Here is a 20,859-nt window from a genome sequence, read left to right as displayed (position 1 = left end):
TTTTTTTCGCAATTCTTTTATTCACCTTCCTTTACTTATTATATCGGCTCGCATTCACTGCAATAATCAACATCTCACCACGGTTCTTAGTTAACTTATGCTAAAATTTAATTAATTAAATTACCTTTAATATGTACATACACAAGTGTTTTTAAATACGTTTTTTTTCTCATATGCTGCTTTCTTTAAACTCATACTTATTTGTTTTTTTTTTTAAATTTTAACAAATTTTTTTGTAAATCGGCATTTAGCTCGAAATCTCTGTGCATTTTTATTTTGAATAAAAATCACAATATGCGCAGTTTTTTTTTTTATTGGGTTACTTTTAATTTTTTGATACATTTTTTACTTATATTTTTTTTGTAATTTTTAATCAATTTGTTAGTTGTTTTTTTTTGTTTTTGATTTTTGTATTTATAAATTTACTTAATTTTCAATTTTCAATAAGCTTAAGTTTTAATTTAAATTCTTTTCATTTGCTTCTACATACATTCATAAATCGAATTTTCGCTACAAAGCAAATATTTGTTGTAAGCATACTTTAGCGGTATATTAAATATTTATAACTAAAATTTGATTAGATAAGTATAATATTTTTCAATATTTAATCTTAAATTTTGTTACTTGTTTAGCATTTTTGTTTGACATTGAAACCACTACTAAATATTTGAGTTGAATTTTTGTGACTTACTTGGTTTGTATTAATTTTAAATTGTTTTTATCTCTTAAATATTTTTTCTTTAAATTTTCTTTTATTTATTTTTTTTAATTTCAATCTGCATTTAAAAACCATCTAAGAAGCATAGCTGAGATTTATTTAACTACGGCATATTTTCTTTTTGCGGATACTTTATACATACATACAATAAACTATTTCATTACAAAGCAGAGTTTTTGTGTTTTTGTTATTTTTTTTCTCGTACACAATGTTTTCAAATTTATACATTATTTTATTGAAAAAAAAAAATAAAGATGATCGTACTCAATTCGACGATTAAAGATTTTGTAAAATCTGAAATTAATATTTTTATGAACTGAGAAGTATACAAAAAATGCTCTTGACAAAAAAAAGTAATTAGGGAAAAACTTACAATTTTTCTTTTTGTTTTTTAATAAATTCGGATTTTGATTTATTAACGTTTTTTAATAGTGTTACAGATCGTATGTAGTATAAAAAGCAAAGAACACAAATAAGCTGTGAATGTTGCTGATTTTGAAGTAAAAAAATAACATGTTCGTACCACTTTTTTCGAAATTCAGTCCCATTGTAGAATATAATTTTCTCGGAACCATTAAGCAATTTTTCGTGACTTTTTGAAAGCTTCGTATATTATTTTTCGAGCTTCTTGTTATTTTTTTGTTTTAATTTCGGGACTTTTCGGAATTCTTCGTTTAAGTTTTCGGTACTGGGATTTATGGGATATTTTTGAGGTTTTTCTGGACGTTTCTGTTATTTTTTTTAATGAGCTTTTGTGAATTGTTCGGCATTCTTTTCGTGTAAGCTTTAAGGAAAACTTCGGAACTTTTCGGTATTCGGGTTTTAATTGTCGGGACTTTTCGAGTTTTTTGGAACTTTTTTAAAGTCCTTCGTGTTTGTTTTTCGTGACTTTTTGAAAACTTGTTTTTTTTGAGATTTATGTTTTTTTTTGTAATTTTTCTGAACCGGAATTTTTTAGAAGCTTTCGGGACTATTCGTTTAAATTTTCGGAACCGGAATTTTGAAGAAATTTTTTGATCCTCCTGCATTTTTTCCGGGTCTTTCGTTATTTTTTATTAACTTTTCTGTATTTCCGGGAAGTTTCCGATTTTTTTTTCGAGGTTTTTTGGATTCGCTTTTTTGGAGCTTTTCGGTTATTCTGGCAGGTTGTGAAATCTTTTGTGTTAATTTTTTCGGATTTTTTATTTTTGTAAATTTCGGTTTAGTAGGACTTCGCCGAATTTCTCTGGAACTTTAAGGTGCAAAAGTTTAGTTTAGTTTGGTTTACATACATTCAAAACAGGAAAGGCAAATTACCAGTTGTGCTCAGTAAAAAAGTATCCATAATCGGCTTTCTAACAAAAAAATACTGAATGTCTAAACGTTACTAAAACGTTTTTTATGTTTTTATTATAAAAGGTACTTGCAAAATTACAAAATATTTTATTCAGAATTTTAATTTAACCTAACTTTTAAAAGAAAATGCTCTAAAATTACATGCAAATATGACCGAATAAAGCTTCACTTCACAAAAACGAATAGTTTCTCGACTTTTTTGTTAAGAAGTTTAATTTTATTAGTAAAAAAAATATGGTAAAAATTGGTCAACATATGGAACCCATTCTGGTGTAGCTCAGTAAGACATACGACGCACAGACGTGATAAATACAGTAGTTGGCAAAATGAACAGAGGCGTAGAAACTAAAATAAGACGATTATCCGCTATAATTCATAACTGAATTATCCTTTTGCATATATAAAAGCAGTGGATATAGGAGATGGCTTCAATCGAATTTTATGTGTTTTGATTTGAAAAATGAAAATTAATAAGGTTTGAGCTCAATAAAGCGCTCATGTTATGACAAAAAGGAAGGGACGTTCCCACGACAGTCGGTTCTACGTAACCGGAACGACCTATATTTATATCTGACCCCGAACTACCACTCCAGCATTGCTCCCCAAAAACTCTGGAAAATCTGTATGCTGTTACAATAACAATAAAAACAACGGTAGATAGATTTTATGGGCTTTTTCTTGACCAAAATACACTCGGAGCTTTGCTATTGCCCGCCAGGGGGCGAACGCTGTTAACATTTTTACTTTTTTCTAAATTAGATATTGCTCCGAAAAGGGATCGAATCGAGGTTCTACGGGATAGTACACTTGCACTCTATCCGTCATCAATTCCATCAATGATAAGGAGCGATTTTATTTACATTAACGGATTCATTGTAGCAACCTTTTACGAGAAGTAGCCATTCTGACAAGCCTATTAGGGAAGAAGCGACGATAAAAACAACAACCTTGAGTTGTTTTTATACGAGAGTGCATTGGACACCGTTAAAAAGATAGTTCGCAGAAATTGTAGGATTCAAAAGATTGCCTCTTTCGACTTTTGACAAATTCTATACGGATTAAATATTAGATGTTGGGGTAGTACATACACTGGCATTCAAAACCGAGTGCATGGTGATTTTTTTTTTTTTTATATTTATAATAGTTTTCAAGTTAAAACTTTTTTTTAAATTTAAATATAAAATGTTTCAACCAAGGCACATTAATCAGGTAGTAGCATTAGGGCAAAAACAACATTGACGTGTATTTTGTTGTTGCTTCTGGTATCTAAAGTGTCAAAAACTGTTCTGATTTTTTTTTTTTTGAAATCAAAGTGTCCACGTGAAACACAAAAAAATAAAAAAAATAAATGAAATTGCAAAAATAAAAAAAAATTGTTGCGACTTTCTTTCTTAGTAAATTTACTTGCTTCCCGAAGCATTGGTCCATCTTTTGAAAGGCTGATGCGTTTGTGCTGCTGAATTAGGTGAACGTTCCAAAAGCTGCTTTTTAATCGCTTGTTTTTTTATGGTAAAAGGTTTCAGATGTAAATAGATTTCGACAAATTAGAATTTTTGTGCGAAAAAATTAAAAATATTTGACATTTTAGAGACCAAATAATTTGAAAAAAACTCAAATCAGCTGCTCTACTGATACTACCTGTTCAATATGCCTTGGCTGCAACAAATTTTTATATGGCTTTGGTTAAAGCACGAAGAATATTTTTATAAAAAAATGAAAAAAAAAAATGTTAATTATAAATATTGTGAATATTTAAAAAATCAGCAAATGGCTGAGTCAGGCGAAGGACAACTCATTTGGCAGCAACCAAATTTTCCGAGACACCCTTATCGCCAATTCCACGTGAATATATCGTTTCCATAGTTTATTAGCCAAACAAAAGCAAAGTGGGAAAAATTGTTTTATAAATTTGTGCGAGTATTTGTTCACATGGAATTTACGATAAGACCGAATGCATTGCCTATCTGTTCATATAATTTTTTAGTAATAATATGCAAGGGACTAACTCTACAAGGCTTTATATTTTCATTTTGTCTGCGGCAGCTTAATTTTTTTGCCCTCTGTTTATCATGTATGTATGTATATTTTTCTAACGGCAGTTTAATTTCTGCACACAACTTATTAAAATTTCGTAGTAAACACTTTTATTTGTTGTTGTCAATTATGTATGTTGCTTTCAAATTTACATGCCTTCCGTATCCTTGTCACGCTATCTAACGCTCTTTGTCCTCATCTAGCAAGCTTCTGTGTTGTCTTTTTTTCAACAGAATATCCATGGCTTATTTTTGAAAGAGCTCATCATGCGGACCATTTTTACTAGGTAAAGTCTTACTCCAGCAGGTCTGAGTTTTGTTTAAGAGATATATGTACTCTTTGAGATCTTCAGAAAAAAATCTTTTTCAAAAATTAAGGATACTCTGAGAACGATGAAAACTTCTCTGATCACGCCTTTTATCAAAAAAAAGAAAAATCAGAAGAAGAAATTTTTGAAGTGCTTTGCGTTTTCTTAATTTCTTGCGTAAAATGCGGGACCACTCTACTTTTTGATAAGCAATACTATTCCTGAAACCACCATACAGCTTTTGTAAATATTTTATTTAAATTAAATGTCATTTAAATCAAATATGAATTCGCAATCAAGTCAGGGTTGCATTTTCCATATTTAAATAGCGGACATTTGGCATTTCAATTAAGTTTAAATATTTGATCTGAAAATGAAGCTTTTTTAATCATCAATCGCCACTTAAAACTTAAAAAATGTAGTAATAAAGGGATATTGTTAAGCCGAAGTGCAAGTCAAAAATATTTAACTTAAAAAAAATAAATTTCCTCAAACTTCAAAGATTTACTTCTTTAAGGTTTTGTAGTCGCAAAAGCCACACGTACTGTAGGTACTATGACTACAGCGAAAATGGCCAGCGTGATGTCCTCTTTCAAAATGCTGGTGAATAATGTAATCATAAATGGGAAGAAAAATCACACTTTTGTTGTTGGTTTTAATACTTTTTTATTTTTGTGTACTTTTGTATCAATTTTAATTAGCTTTTTTTATATATGTATGTATGTATTTATGTATGTATATGCCATTACTTTTTTTTTAATAAGTATTTACAATATTTCGGTTGAATTACTTCTTTCCTTTCAACAAATACACACATATGTATGCGTGTATATGTATGTGTTTTTTTTTAAATACTTTAAGCAAATTATTTAAGATTTATTACACATCTATATACATACATATGCATGTACGTATTTAGTACTATTTTGTCACTAAAATTTTACCGTTTAATATATTTATTTTTTATTTTTTTTTTATATGATACATAGTTAATTTTTATCCGCCTGCTTCTGCTTAATATCTTAAAAATGTAAATTCAATATTGTGTTGCATACTTTTTGTGGTTGTAGAGATTTTATGGTTTTTAAAATTTTTATTTAATTTTTTTTCGTAATTTTTCTTCCATTGAATGTTTAAATATTTATTGTAAAACTATTTATACTATATTATTTATATAAACATATACATATATATATATATATATATATATATATATATGAATATATATGTGTATAACCTAACTTAATTGTTTATCAATAAGCTTTAAATGTGTGTGTATGCGTGGGCGTTTTTTTTTTAATCTATGCATTCAGATACATATACATACATACGCATTATAAGTGATGCTTGTATTTTCATAAAGAATTTCTTTTTATTTTTGCTGTGTATGTACTAATATGCATATTTTTTTAAGTGTATGTATATAAATCTTTAATGCTAGAATTAATTAAAAAAAGATTTACTAAAATTACGCAACAATTAAATTTTATTAATTTTTGTTTTTATATTTTTTTTTTGCTCTTTTGTCAACTGCTATCCCACACATATTTTTTATTCATAAGTTTAATGTAATTAAGCTTACTATAGGCTTAATGTTTACTAAATTTATATAAATTTTTTTTTTTACTATACACGTAAATAAGTCATATTTTAATAGTTAAATTAAATTGTTTTGTTGAATTTTATTTTAATACTTTGTACAGTAGAAACATTAAAAAATGGATGTGCTCATCACTATTTTTCGTATGTAATTTTATTTTTTTTACTTTTTAATTCTAATTTTGTAACAAAGAAAAACATTTGAAATCCGATTTTCTGACGTACAGAACATTTAAAAACAGAAATTTTCAATCAAAAAGGCTATAAAAAATTTACTGCAAATACGCGCAACAATCCGGCATATAAAAAAATATTTATAAAGAATTTTAATTATTTTTAACAAATCTAAACTGCAAAAAAATAACTCTTCATTTCGATAACCTTCGTGCTGTCTGAGGCTGATTTTGTGTGTGTGTGTGCATTAAATTTTGTACATTTAAAAACATTAAAAAAAAACAGTTAGTTTTTGTGTTTCATTTACAGCTTAAAATCACATTTCATTGTTTTTTCATTCTACTCGTTTTAATTTTAATTTATGCGGGCATTTAACTGTACCATTTATCGCTTAACTACAATTTTTGTGTGTTTTTTTTTTCTTTAACTACATCTCTTTGTTTTTAGACATCAAAGCACGACTTGTTTGTGATTTCGTTGTAAGCTTGCGAAAGCTTACGAAATTTCATAAGCTTCTACATATTTCACTTACATGAAAGCTTTCCCTCTCTAAAGCTTTCACAATTTTACAAGCTGCACACGGAGATATTTTTTGCTACTTGTATTTGTGTAAATTGTATTGAAAATTCTCGCAAAATTGTGCATACTCTCTGCATAGTTTCAAAGCCAAAGCGCCTGTAGAGTTAGGCAATGATGATGATGATGACGATGATGATTGAAAAACATGCACAAACATTATTGGCAAACATTAATAATACTAAGTATGTATGTATGCATGTACATATGTATGTATGTATATACAGATCGAAAATTAGCGCCTACTTATGTAGAGACATCGACTATTTGTGCATAGTTTACACTGAAATTTATCGATGTAGTTGTTGTTTTGAAACGCTTTACTGCTGACGATGAGTTTGCTGATTGTTTTGCATGAAGAATTTTCATTATAAAAACATAAAATAGCCGCATTTTTTGTTCATTGGATTTCTACTTAGTTTATATAAACTTTGATTTTCACGAAAAACATTATAGAAATTCTTCTATTTCAGCAAAAGTTTTAGCATATCTGTATGCAATTTTTATTTTGTTCGTTTTATTTGTTTTGTGAAATTTTGTTTTGTTTTGTTTGGTTTGCTCGCAGAAACATCAAAAGTTGCCTTTTTTCACTACGTTTTTATTTTGGTTTCTTTTTTCACAATATTTTTTTAACCAACCGTTTTCCGTTTTCTCCATTTTCTTTCACATTTTCGATACCCTGTTGATGGATGTGTGCCATCTCAATGGCTGCTTTGCTTGTTCGTAACACTCGCATTTGCTTTATCGACTTTGTTTAGATGTTTGCTTTGTTTTTTTTTTTGTTTTTCTAGTTGTGTTTTCCATTAGAATTACAACAACTCTTGCAGTAAATTGTCTCAATCGAATAGTGTTGAAAGTATATCGTCATTATTGTTGTTGTTGCTGGAGCCACTCGATGGCGGTGTATTCAGATCTGGTTGTGGGTCCAAGTAGGAAAGAATTTCCATGGGATCAACATCTGGTAGAAGCTGCAATAAGAAGAGCATAGATAGGATTGTTTTTTATTGAATAATACTCAGAAATATAGAATTTATTAAAGAAAAAAATAAAGTTGGAGTTTGCCACTGTAAAACGATACCAAAGAACTAGAATCGATTTTTGTATTTTTATCTAGGCCATCTGTCGATAACAACCTGTGATGTTGTTGGATGTATATTTGAGAGGCGCACAGTGTGTAATTTGGACGATTTAAGGAAAATCGAAAAATGGAAGTTGGTAAAAAAAGTTCAGATACAATATCGTTCATCGTTTGAGTTTAACAACTATTTCTTCGTATATTTTTTTTTTGTTTCCGAGCAAGAACGAAGTGGTATAATTCCGGGAAAAGCTAAAAATTTCGCTACATTTATAAAAATTTAAAACATATTTGCACTGAAATGGTATGCGATGAAATGCCCACGTACAAAAATTTCTAGCGATAAGATTTCTTATGCGAGATAACTGAGAGTCTCGTATGCGAGCGCCCATTGCAGGTATAGACGTGGAGTAAGGCGGTGAAAAACAAATAATAATTTAAATTGTTTATTATTTTTGTTTTGATTTTTGTACAGCCCTTTTAAAACACTGTATATAATGTAAAAATTGCCGGAAAATGGGTCGAAGAAATTATAGAAATTTCTTACCAAATACGTATCTAATAAAAATTTTGAAAAAATCGGTCTATAAGTACGGGCTATGAAAATACTTTGACCCCGGCGCCACCTAAACGGTAAATATTTTGCAAAAATATTCCCGCATATGCAACCAATATACAAAAAAAAATCTACCAAATTGGACCATAACTAACATAGATATTTTAATTTTTTACTATAAAGACCTTGTCACTGGAAATGCCCATATAAAATATTTTACTCATGAAATCACGTACATACATAGTTTGGAACCTTAATTATAGATACAGTATTAGAAATGCATAACACAAAAAAAAAATAAAAAATTCTAAAGTTAAAATTGTGGGCGCTATGATTTGCTTTGCCCTAAATCGCCCAAATTACGCACTGTGCGGCGGTAGATCTAAATTTAATAATGCCGAGTTTCCACTAGGCATTGGAATTAGAAAAAATTGGAGGCATTTAAAAAATGCCATATGGAAATGAATTTGATGACTATTTTTTCAACGTAATGACACGAATATTTTTTAATGCCCAACTTTGCCATTCAAATTTTTGTCATTTAATGCCTAGTGGGAGTCCAGCATAAGGTGTTGTTCTAGTTTATTTACCGCACGGAATCTAACATTGTCCGCTTCAAAACTAAAAGAAAAACTTTCCCAGTACGGGTGGATGCTATACCAATACCGAACGTACATAAATAATATTTAACCCGAAAATTCTGAGAGTCACCTTTATCAAGTTCTTGCTCTCAACAAACAAGGCGATTGACCGGTCTGTTTTGAATTAAGCTACGACCGTGCCGTGCCGCTGACTATTAGGATGAGAATTGCAAATCAGACGAACTTTAAACAGAACGGAACCCGTTTATATACCGTGCAGTGGCCTATGGTATTATATATAGTACCTTCTTGTAATGAGCACAAAGTTCCACTTTGGTCCAAACTATTCGAATTAACACAGAGACAACAGCTTTGATACGTCTGCATCAAGCCAGTAGAGACTTCCGACAATAAATGCATAGTTTGAAATTTATAAGTTGACTGTCCGTTTGAAATTTGACCATCAAATCACATCTGCGCAGTCGTAACCGTTTGGGGGGCGAATAACGAAGTGGTGTCTCTTGAGCTCCCCCAGTAACTTGCTTCATATACTTGTTAAATAAGCTTAAGGAACCCTTTAGAGCTGCTGGTAGATATGAGCCTTCTACGGAATTTTATTAAAAAAATACGCTGCATTTAATGCATTATTCTTGTGTACTAAATTTAATATGGTAACTTATGCATCACAAGGAAAACTAGTAATCTACTATCCTGTTCTCTTGATACTTAAGTATATAGAAGACTGTATTAGTTGTGTTCGTTTGGAAAAGCCAACAACAAAATTCAGAGAATAAGGTATCTCACTCTCACAAAGAGAGAAACTTACAAAGTTTAGCGCGAGCGAACAGGAATTTGCAGAAATTTGCAAGCTTCACTGCCAGCTGGCGTCCACGGTTGCATTTGAAACATAATAATATTTTTCAAATTATTATTCTGACTTTGCTCAACACACGCTTCAATTTCTTTGTGGTAGTCACTGTCGGACTTCCAACATATATCGACAGTGGTGACGACTCCGTTCTGATTACGAGCACAACTTTTTCAGCCCAGTACCTTTCAAATTATTGGAACTAATTAAATTAATTAAATAAACAAATATTTGCATACTTCTTTCATTAGTAAATCGCAACAAGGATGTACATTTTTAAATTTAACGAATTTGTTGCTTCAAATTATTGTTGACAAAAATGCAATCGTGTGCGAAAATCTTCCTCAGCAAGAATTTGTAACTTCCCCGCCAAATGAAATGTCAAAATTGTGCACTCTCCTTGCAAGTTTTACCAATTTTTTGTCCAAACGAACGCGATTCGGTAAAAAATTTGTACAAACTTGTACAAGTTTTTCGCATAGCTAACAGAACTACATATTATCAATCAAAAGAAAATCTCTTGCACTTACATTCAAATCCCCAGCGCCATCATTGTTGTCCATATTCAATTCCGCATTCAAATCCGTTTCATTGAGATTCGACAAGCCATTCGGCTGTGAGTTGATTAGCGAATTAATGATTTGCTCTTGTTGCGATTGCTGGACTGACTGTTGTGTATGTTGTTGTTGTTGTTGTTGCTGCTGGTGTGAATCATTTGCAGCACCACCTCGATTTGAGGCCGGTCCACCAGGTTGCCCGGGTGTGCCAGGTGTTTGCGGTGAGGAATTCGAAATATTCGCATTAGGTGTTGAGGGCTCATTGTGCGCAGAACTTACGCTAGGTGGGCCACCGGGAGTCATCGGATGCATTGGTGTGTGCGGCGTATGAGGCATCTGATGGTGGGGATTGAGAGAAATTTGATTATTAATTAAGTTCGTATGTATACTACGTACGTGTGTATGTAGATTTGTTTGATTTGTCTGATATATTTTCAATACCATACTCACCTGATCGTTGAGACTCTTCTCCATTGCATTAAGCTGGTCAAGAGAATTACCAGTATCACCTGTATGCTGATCATTAACACCGACATCGCCGCCGCTATACATGTCGAAGGGACTGCGTCTGTGCAATTGACAAAATATGTATTTAAATTAATTCTCACACCTGTTTGTCTCATTCTTTAAGTAGAACTTACATTTGACCCGCACCGGGTACATTAGGCGTGCCCGCATTCATGTCATGTTGCATGTAGGGACTCATCGCCTGCGAGTTGTCCCATGGTGACATCACTTTTGATTGATCGTCAAAGGTATTCTCCTGTTTAATACTCGGCACATTGGGTCCAACCATTTGCCCGCCCATTTGACCCGGCATTTGGCTGCCCATTTGACCGCCCATTTGTCCTGGCATTTGGCTACCCATCGGTCCCATTTGTCCTTGCATTTGAGCACCCATTTGCCCAGGCATTTGTCCGCTCATTTGACCAGGCATTTGACCGCCCATTTGTCCGGGCATTTGTGCGCCTATTTGACTCGGGGTTGGACCACCCATTTGACCTGGCATTTGTCCTCCTGGCAACATTTGTCCCGACATTGGGCTGGGCATTTGTGCAGACATCGCGCTGATCGGTGAACCTTGGTGTATACCTTGCGCCGCTCGCCAATTACCACTCGAATCGATGATAACCTCGTCCACATCAGTGCCATTCAGTTTATCCAAAATGGCCCAGACATACTGATCGATTTCAAGACTTTCTGTCAGCGCGGGTTTACTGCGGAAAAAGTAAAAATTTCGGAATTAGTTTTGTTTAATAACCCGTAAAAGTATATTTTTTTGAAGAGTTGTGGCTCTAGTCAATCTAGTATACTCACTTGCACTCGGGACACCGCCAGGCGCCACGTTCGCAATTCATAAGCAGATAGGCCTCCAGATCGAAACACTGGATGTGCTTGCACTCGTGTCCTCGCGCAGGCATTCGTATTCGAGACTTCATGATCGGACATTTTAATGAGATCTTGGTGCATTTTGTCGCTTCCATATTGCCGGCACCGGATTCTAGTGGAACGCTGGTCGTCGAACAGACCATGAAGTTGCGTTTGATTTTGGCTACACAATGGTCTACCGGCAAACAATTACGCTTGTGCAGGCTTTGAAGAACATGCCGCACGGAAGGTCGATGGACTAGCTGTAGCACAAATAAGTGGGACTGCAAAGAAGAAGAAGAAGATAGGTATTAGACTTGTGTGTATAAGGCAGAGCAAAAGAAGTTTCTATGTGGTATGTAAAAGGTATGCAATACATACACAACAGCAGGAACTAGCGGTTAGTTGGAGAGTATTGCGTCCGGGTTGACACACTGCCTTCAGATATAGCGGCCGCAGTGCTTGGCCCGTCTTCTCGGAGCGCTCAATATTGAGGGGTGTAGCATTAGCCGAAACCGTTACTGTATGCGGCCAATTTGTGTTCATCTGCCGGTCATCTTGGTGGAAGCATTTCAACTGCAGCTCGAGGTCGGAGCTGTAAGCCAAACAAATAATTGCACGATTAGCCTTCATGCAGTTGAACACACTCGAAGAGAGTTGAGTCCCAGGCTACTTACCGACACATGAGCGTATTGTAGACATTCTGCTTTAAGTGGAATACGTGATTGCTGACGGAGAGATTGTGCAGCAAGCGGAAAGGTGGAAGTATGATGCCATCACGTACGGGGAAAGTCAGTCGCATCTCCTCGCCTGTATGTCCATGCAAACACAAACGGAAAGAGGAATTTGAACGCGCGTGTGCGATTTGTTGTGTAAGTGTGCGCGAAGGATATGCAAAGATAGGAAAATGCTTGCGTTAGAAATGTACGCATTTAAAATGCTTAGCATCAAAATAGACTTACAGTTGTCCATAATGGGTTTGATGTCTGGATTCGGACTGATGTATGGAACGCTGCAGGCAGGTGTTAATGGCGGCGTCGGATTACCAGGAACTGGGCTGTGTTGGTAATTTTGCTGGAAACTACACAGCGAAATAATAATTCAATAAATATTTATAGACTTGCAAGTATGGCATACAAATACAGGATGGACTAAATTAGGAAGGGACGAAGGTTGACAGGTATCGATCGGGATAAGAGGAATACGCGAAAAATTTAATAATCATATAAATTCGTCTACTATATGCTCACCCTTGATTCTGGTACATCGCACCGGTATTCGTTAGAGAGCTCGGACCAGCCGGACCCATGCCACCGCCGCCACCACCATTCACGCTCGCATAATATTGATTCTGTTGATGCGCCATAGCGGCGCTGTAACCGCCTGGACCTTGTGGCATACCACGCTGCATTGCACTCACGCCACCCGGACCCATTCCACCGGGGCCCATACCGCCAGGACCCATGCCGCCAGGACCCATATTGCTTGGACACATGCCGCCGGGACCCATGCCACTGGGGCCCATGCCAACAGGACCCATACCGCCGGGACCCATACCGCCAGGACCCATTCCACTGGGACCCATGCCACCGCCGGGACCCATACCGACCGGTGCCATAGCATTAGCTCTGGCATAGCCGCCCATGGGGCCGCCACGTCCGTAGGCGCCCGCTTGCATAGGCACCGGTACACCGCTGCCAGCTTGCGGGTGCATCTGTTGGCCATAATGTTGCATACTCATTTGCGGAGGAACATTCTGTAGTGACGGATTGCCCATAGAGGGGTAGCTGGCGCGCTTTTGTGCCGCATGCATCTGTGGCGCGGGATAAGGCGTATTACGACGTGCATAACCGCCATTCGCCATGCCCTGCATCTTAGCCATGGGCCCCAGCCCGTTCATGGCTTGTTGTTGCTGCTGTTGCTGTGGTGTCAATTGTGGACCACCGCCCATAGTCATGCTCTGCATCTGGTTCATGGGATTCATCTGAAATGAGTGCGAAAATTTTGATGATTAGAAAATGTTTGTGGGAAAAGTTTGAAAGTTTTGTGCATTGGAGTAACTTGAGTGTAGAAATTATGAAAGCTATTAGGTTTTACGTGCTGCGACCGTGTATTCGGTATGCGCGCGTGGGTTACGATATTTTGATCGGAAGACCAGATACGCATTTGATTACAATGCTCCGAATCGCAATCGTCCACAAAGCTGAGACCGTCTGCTGCAGACATTTCAGTGGGATTGTAGTCCACTCGTATTAACACTACTGGAGGAGGTTTGAAGCTCTTTATGTCTTCAGCTGCTTCAGTTGGTACGTGTGGGACCTCATTGCTGGCCATTATCGAAATTTAGACGAAAAGAGTTAAGAGTTTTTGTTTAGAAAAATTTTGCACGTTCCAATTTCTTTTTGAGCTGCCAACATTAAATAGATTGACTTTCAAAATTAAAAAAAAAGTAAATATGGAATATGCAATAAAGCATTGACGGCTCCAAAATACCAGTAGCTATTGGGGCAGGCATTTATGGCCATCAGGATGAAGCTATCCGTGCCCATGGACAAATAGCCGAGCATTTTCCAAGCGAAGGTGTGCAGAGATGAACTTACTTAGAGGCTACCACAACGAGAGAATCTTAATCCTGAGCGACAGCTAGGCAGCACTTAAGGCATTCTCATCCTTGGTGGTAAAATCATCCTTAGTCTTTGAGTGCATTGAGAAGTTTAACAACCTTGTGGAACTCAACAACATCCAGGTACTGTGGGTGCTAGGTTAGAAGGATATACGAGGCAACGAGATAGCCGGCGGCTTAGACAGAACAGCGGCGATACTTCCCGACCCATTCCTTGCAACAGGGCCAAACACTATTACGGAAGAGCTTAAAAAAGGTAAACTAGGTTGAAGGGAACAACACTAGTGCATTACGACAAGGCCAAAAGCATACTGTGGGGTATAATCTAAAAAGATATACATTTCTAATTAACCTCCCAAACTAGCGATGGACGATTAATCGATTAAATAATTTTTTTAATTAATCATAATTCTGATGAGTCAAAAATGTGATTAATCCTGATCCTTAGTAATTGCCGTTTACTCAAAAAAATTAAGTAAAATCTCAGTAACTTGTTATCACCCTAGAATCAAATATGTATTCATTTTTACTATGGGAGTATACGTAAATTCAAAACTTTAAAGCCGTTCTTCTCCAGTTTAGCTTTTTTGAGTTGTGACACTATTGAAGTAAAAATTTTTTTCTATAAAAAAAAAATATATATATACAGTGCCGGACAAAAGTATTGGCACAGAGAATTTTTCGCAATATCTGAAAAGTTTTTTATTCTAATTTATTTTCGATAATTTTTTATAAATATATAGTTCGTCCTACACCAAAAAACATAAAAACTAAATCTCTAAATTTTGTGCAAACCTCAGGAAAATTCAATAAAATTGCACACTTTGTTATACTAAAATTAGTTGGGCTATAAAACTACATACTTAGAATTTCTCTAAAAAATCTGAATAAGAAGTTGCAAATTAGTATGCAAATTTATTGAACTTTCCTGAGTTTTGCACAAAGTTTAGAGATTTTGTTTTTATGTTTTTTGCTGAAGTACGAACTATATTTTTATTAAAAAATATTGAAAATAAATTAGAATAAAAAACTTTGCATATATTGCGAAAAATTCTCTGTGCCAATACTTTTGTCCGGCACTGTATATAGCATAACTATGATTAATTAGTTTTCTCATTAATAAAATTTAAATATAATTAATCCAGAAATTAATCTTTGATTAATTAATTAATCAGGTTTCGATTAATCAGCTTGTTCGATTAATTGATTAATCGCACATGGCTACCCCAAACACAAACTCAGAATAATTACAGGCCTCCTAACTGCATATTGCATATTAAGAGCACATCTGCACAAGTTGGGAATCTGGTCGACCGATCTCTGTAATTTCTGCGATTCAGCTGAGGAGACACCGATTCACCTGCTTATGGAGTTATGGAGTGTGTTGCCGTAGCGAGGCGACCAATGAAGAGCATTGGCTCAATGTGGCCTGAGAAAGAGCGCATGCGCTCCTTATCTCCAAAGGCTCTTCTGGACTTTCTGGAATCCTTGGGACCAAAAGATGTACATATTATTATGAGTGGAAGGTACAATAGACTCACTAGGCCTCGGTGCATACCTCTTTTAAATATCTGTATACATATCTATTCCAAACGATTTATGAAAATTTTCGTTTTGCAAGAAGCGTATTTCGCGCATTGCGTGATTTTTTGGGTCGATATAAATGGACATCTGAGTAAACAATCAGCCGTTGGTGTAGAAATTCGAAGAAACTGGGTCGGTGCAAAAAGTTGACAACAACCGTGGTGAGGCTGTGGAACAAAGTGTGGACCAGGCCGTGCCAACCTCAATACGTCGACGTGCATAGCAACTGAAATTTTCCCTCAGCACCGTTTAGCGGATTTTAACGGAAGACCTGTGTTCACACGCCTGCCAAATTCAATTGAACTGAAGCCTAAATACCATTTTCTTAGTCGTATATTTACGAATTCGAGGCTTGAACCACAAGCTCATGATAAGCGGAGTCAGTGGACCATACTTCTACGAAAATGTTGCCAGTAAGTAACGCTGTTACGGTGAACGGTGAACTTTATATGTGGTTTCAACCGGACGGTGCTACTTGCCACACAGCGCATGAAACAATGGCCCTATTGTGAATTAAGTTCCTAGGACGCATTATCTTACGAAATATTGCGGTTTGACATCATTGAACTTCTTTCTTTGAGGGAGGCAACGTAAAACGTATGGCCTATGCCAATATGTTTTAGATGATTCCGGAGCTGAACAAAGGAGTTATACGCAATACGGTTGGCTGGCTGTTCCAGTTCGAAAATTCTCTCACTCCGTATTGTGTACAACAACAATTGCACGGTGATTGCCAATCAAAATTGGTAGCAGAACCACGGCGTATAAATAATATACCACCCGAACTACATATACATGCATATGTATGTATGTATGTATACGACAAAGGGTTATGGAAAATTTTGATATGCGCTTCCTGTATTGCCAGAAGAGTAGTGGTTGACATTTAATGGATATTGTGTTTCATACATTAACGCCATAAACTAAAGAGCACGATGAATTAAAAAGAATCATCTCGACAAATATTGTTTTTTATTTTACATGCTTTTATTAGAAACTTTTATTATTACCTTGGAATCAATTTTTAACCAACTTCCCTAGACTTGAAACTTAAAACTTAGCTCAGAACCCGATGACAATGCAATATGAAAGCTGAATTAATCCGCTTGGTGGCGCAGATGTCGAGATATTTGAAAACGCCTTATTTATAGTCTGCTACGGTTCATATTTGAAATGAAAAGGAATCACTTCACAAAAATGTTGCCTGATAGGTGGCGCAGGGGTCGTGATATTTGGAAAACCTGCATGTATGGTCCGATTTTGTTCATATTTGGAGCGTATATTACTTAAAAAGAAAGAAATAATTCCACAAATAATGTAGCCGTTAGGTGGTGCAGGGTCGATTTTTTTAATAATCACTAAAAAAGCGTGTTTTTAAAAAATTTATAAAAGAAAATCTACGGCCTTATTGAATTAAAAAAAATATGTATGTATTTTCCAGCGCATAGTTCCGTTGCTGATGTAACGATCTATTTATGAAGCAGTCGATTTCATTATAACTATGCTCACAAATGTTTAGATGCATGTAAATATGTACGTAAGTGTGTATAGCCATGAGTGTCGCCATTAACCTTCACTGTCCGGCTAATGTGTCACCGCAAATCACGCTGCTCATCAGTGGCAGCACTTCAAAGGCGCAGCAGCAATTGCGCATGAGCGCACGTTTCTTTGTTGCTAATTTCTCTTGGGTTGTAATTTAATTTTTCAAAATACTTGAAATTTATTTACCCTTTTATTGATTGTGATTATTTTCTACTAGCGATTTTATGTTGTGCCTTGTTGCTGCTGGCAAGATCTTGATTCAGCAATAAAAAAAAAATAAAAATTATGTTCATGCAGCTGTTGCCTGCCGCTTTGCTTTCTCTAAACAAGCACAAGTTTGATATGAATTTTTTAAGTGAAAACATTCATACCTATTTACATGCATGTAGGTACAAATGCCTTTTGTTGTTTTTGCAATAGATTTTTATTTAATTATTTTCGCTTTTATAAGTCCAGCGCTTGCGTGACGCTGCATTCACCACCACCACCACCAGTGAGTTCGTCATGTGGCGTTTAAAACAATTAAATTTGTTATTGAAGTTACAAATGAATATGCAACAAAAAGAAAATCACATACAAAGATACTAGCGAAAAAAATCGTCAAAGCACAAATGTAAATATGAAAATATGTAATATAAAAATTAAAAGCCTAAAAATTGCAAGCTTATAAAAAAAAAAATTGCAGCTACACAGCAACTGCAAGTACATAAAAATGTACATACGTAGGTATGTATGTAGTAAATACATATCGACGACATGCGATTTGAAAGCAATCATTGCGCTTCAAATGCAATCAATACATACATACACGGTAGTAACAAGCAAAATAACAAAAATTAAAGGTGAAAAATTTATGAATATGTATGTATATTTTTACAAACAATAGTAGCGTTTTTGTTGTTGTTTTGTAAGTAATTTGCATTCACTTTTTTATATTTAAATGCATACGTACATACCCTGCAGGAAATGGGACTAGTTTGTAGCTAACTATTAACTAACTAGCGGCCGACTATAAAAAAAGATATCTTTTTTTAAATTTTTTGTATTTTTATATATATACTTATTTTATTTCACTTGCATATTTGCTTATATTAAATTTTGACCTTTATTTTATTTGTCCTGAATACGAAAAAGAATCTGCGAAGTGCAGAAAAAAAGTGTATTGAAGGTAATTTTTGAATGAGTATATTTAAATAGAAACTTGCAAAGAAAACAAACTGCCGACAACGGGACGACTTTACAACTAACTTAACGTTAACGTTAACTTAAAGTTAATTTTGGCATAGCTAATTGAAAGTTAGTTATTTATCGAAATCCCGCAAAAAAGCTAACTAGAAGTTGGTTTTTTTAATCAATCGGTATTTTTTTTTTGCAGGGTATGTACTACATGTATGTATGTATATCTGTAGGAATGTATTAAAATCGTTGCGACAGTTGAAGCGTCTGAAGTTCAATTCATGGCAAATGCACTTCGCACTCATCGGTCGATTTTGTTTTTACAAATACGGACAGTAGTAGACTATGTAAATATTGAAATCAAGCGAATTGAACAGCGTTCTTATATACATATGTATGTATGTATGTATGCATGTACATATATGCCTCATTATTTAGAGATGTACACAACCACTGTGGGGTGGAGTGGGGCAAACAGCTAGGTAAAAATTTAGTCGGCATTACGTTACCAAATCGATCCGCGTTGAAACTTGGCCATGTGCCATAAAATTGATGTATTGTGTTACGATTTTCTCTCATCTCTTGGTAGATATGGTTTGAAGACCAACCTGTTTCGATGTTGTGCCTTCTTCAGTGTAATTTTTCATAAAATTAGGTAGGAGTTCTTTAGTAGATGGAATTCTTGCCAAAGGCAGGCATCAGCTACCATGCTACCTAACTTCGTTTCTTCTGAACATGCATGAGAGGTTGCTAGATGCAACAAATGGCACAAATTTTAATGATTAAAGTTGGGCATTGCGTTAAGAAATTTTTTAATTAAATTTTCTTTCCTTCTAGAGTTTTTATAAATGGCACACCGTTTTCGCAATTTCAATGCCTATTGGAAATTCGCCATAAGTCCTACGAACCGCTGTAGTATTGTATTTCTAGGCAGTACCTGATCCGGCGGTTCTAAACGATAAATATTGAAAAAGAAATTTTTGTCTTGTTTTCGATATCAAAAAAAAAATTGAAATTGATATTGCTATTTATAACGGCACTGATAGAATTATTATATCGATGAGTGTAAGGTTTATATTATCATAAAATATGTCAACAAAACTATCGGATATTGATATCAACAAACACATAAAGAAAATTTAAGTTCTCGATACCAATAACGGGAAATTTATCAAAAACTTGCTTGGTGACATTATCGATAAATGTATCGAAATTTTTTCTTGTTTTCACTATCGAATAAAATTGAAATTGATTTGACTATTTATAACAGTACTGAAAACGATGTGATATCGATGAGTTAAAGGTTTCGATTATCGTTAAACATATCGAAAAATAATTCGATGTGGATATCAACAAACAGATTCAAAAACTTAAATATCTACTCAATAGATGCTAAGCACACAAATGTCCTGCTATGAAAAAAAAAACACTGACTTAAGAAACCTGGAAGTCCATTAGGCTAATAAGCTTAGAGAAAGATAATCTCATTGAATGTGAATATAGACAGCTGGGTATTTTTCACATATGTATGTATGTGCTCATACATATGTAGGTAGTATCCAGTAAGTGTTCGTAACTAATCTTCATAAGTATATCCTAATCGAACGACGAACGTTTTAGTTTATGAAGCACATACATACATACATATTTAATCTTGAGAGAGCGAATGGCGAAGTTTCTTGGTCTCGGTCCCAACCGACAAACGGTTGTAGTGCCAAATCTCCGAAGACGAAATAAGTAACTATGTAAAGAAGTCAAATTATTAGCTTGAAAGCTTTTACTGTTCAATGTACATATGCATTAAATTTTGTTAAATATGTCTAGTGCCTTGAAATAAAAATTAATTTACACAGTCTCACAAGAATTTGCAAAAATTAACTTGAAAATAAATAATCTAAACACTTGCATATTACGATTATTTTTACTACAATTTGCATATTACGAAAATCACTTTATTAGCTTCATTTTTTTAGCTTATGCATTCACGTGTTATTAATGCGAAACAATTGAAAATCTGCCTCGTGCGCTTTGTTCTCCTTAACAGCGGACAATAATGACAATAAAAAAAATGTATGTATGTATGTGTGCATTCAAGTCAAATCTGTAATTTTAGTTAGCAGTTGGTGACTTTAAGTTTTAGTGCATTAATGCATAACATATAGATGCACACATACATACATACATAC

The 20,859-nt window shown here is 34.6% G+C and overlaps 1 protein-coding gene across 2 annotated transcripts in view; it reads right to left on the bottom strand.

The window, feature by feature from the left end:
• Positions 1-6,589: 6,589 nt before the first annotated feature.
• The window catches only part of LOC118746771 (zinc finger MIZ domain-containing protein 2), a 469,551-nt gene continuing 455,281 nt past the window's right edge, over positions 6,590-20,859 (bottom strand). The window contains exons 4-13 of one of the 2 annotated variants that reach the window (XR_004993888.1): positions 12,999-13,732; positions 12,711-12,829; positions 12,426-12,558; positions 12,130-12,343; positions 11,698-12,032; positions 11,022-11,597; positions 10,831-10,948; positions 10,354-10,716; positions 9,261-9,559; positions 7,624-7,711 (exon numbers count right to left, since the gene is read on the bottom strand). Coding sequence is in view for 1 of the 2 variants with exons in the window: in XM_036480683.1 (XP_036336576.1) it covers positions 7,580-7,711; positions 10,354-10,716; positions 10,831-10,948; positions 11,022-11,597; positions 11,698-12,032; positions 12,130-12,343; positions 12,426-12,558; positions 12,711-12,829; positions 12,999-13,732 (2,724 nt within the window). In the remaining variant the exon portion in view is untranslated. Of the gene's footprint in view, positions 7,712-9,260; positions 9,560-10,353; positions 10,717-10,830; positions 10,949-11,021; positions 11,598-11,697; positions 12,033-12,129; positions 12,344-12,425; positions 12,559-12,710; positions 12,830-12,998; positions 13,733-20,859 lie in introns of both variants that reach the window. The other variant, XM_036480683.1, reaches the window with a different exon arrangement.

This window comes from Rhagoletis pomonella, unplaced genomic scaffold (assembly GCF_013731165.1).
Source record: "Rhagoletis pomonella isolate Grant_MI unplaced genomic scaffold, Rhpom_1.0 Rhpom_scaffold_00011, whole genome shotgun sequence".
Taxonomy (NCBI): domain Eukaryota; kingdom Metazoa; phylum Arthropoda; class Insecta; order Diptera; family Tephritidae; genus Rhagoletis; species Rhagoletis pomonella.
This window is presented reverse-complemented; position numbering and strand designations above follow the sequence as displayed.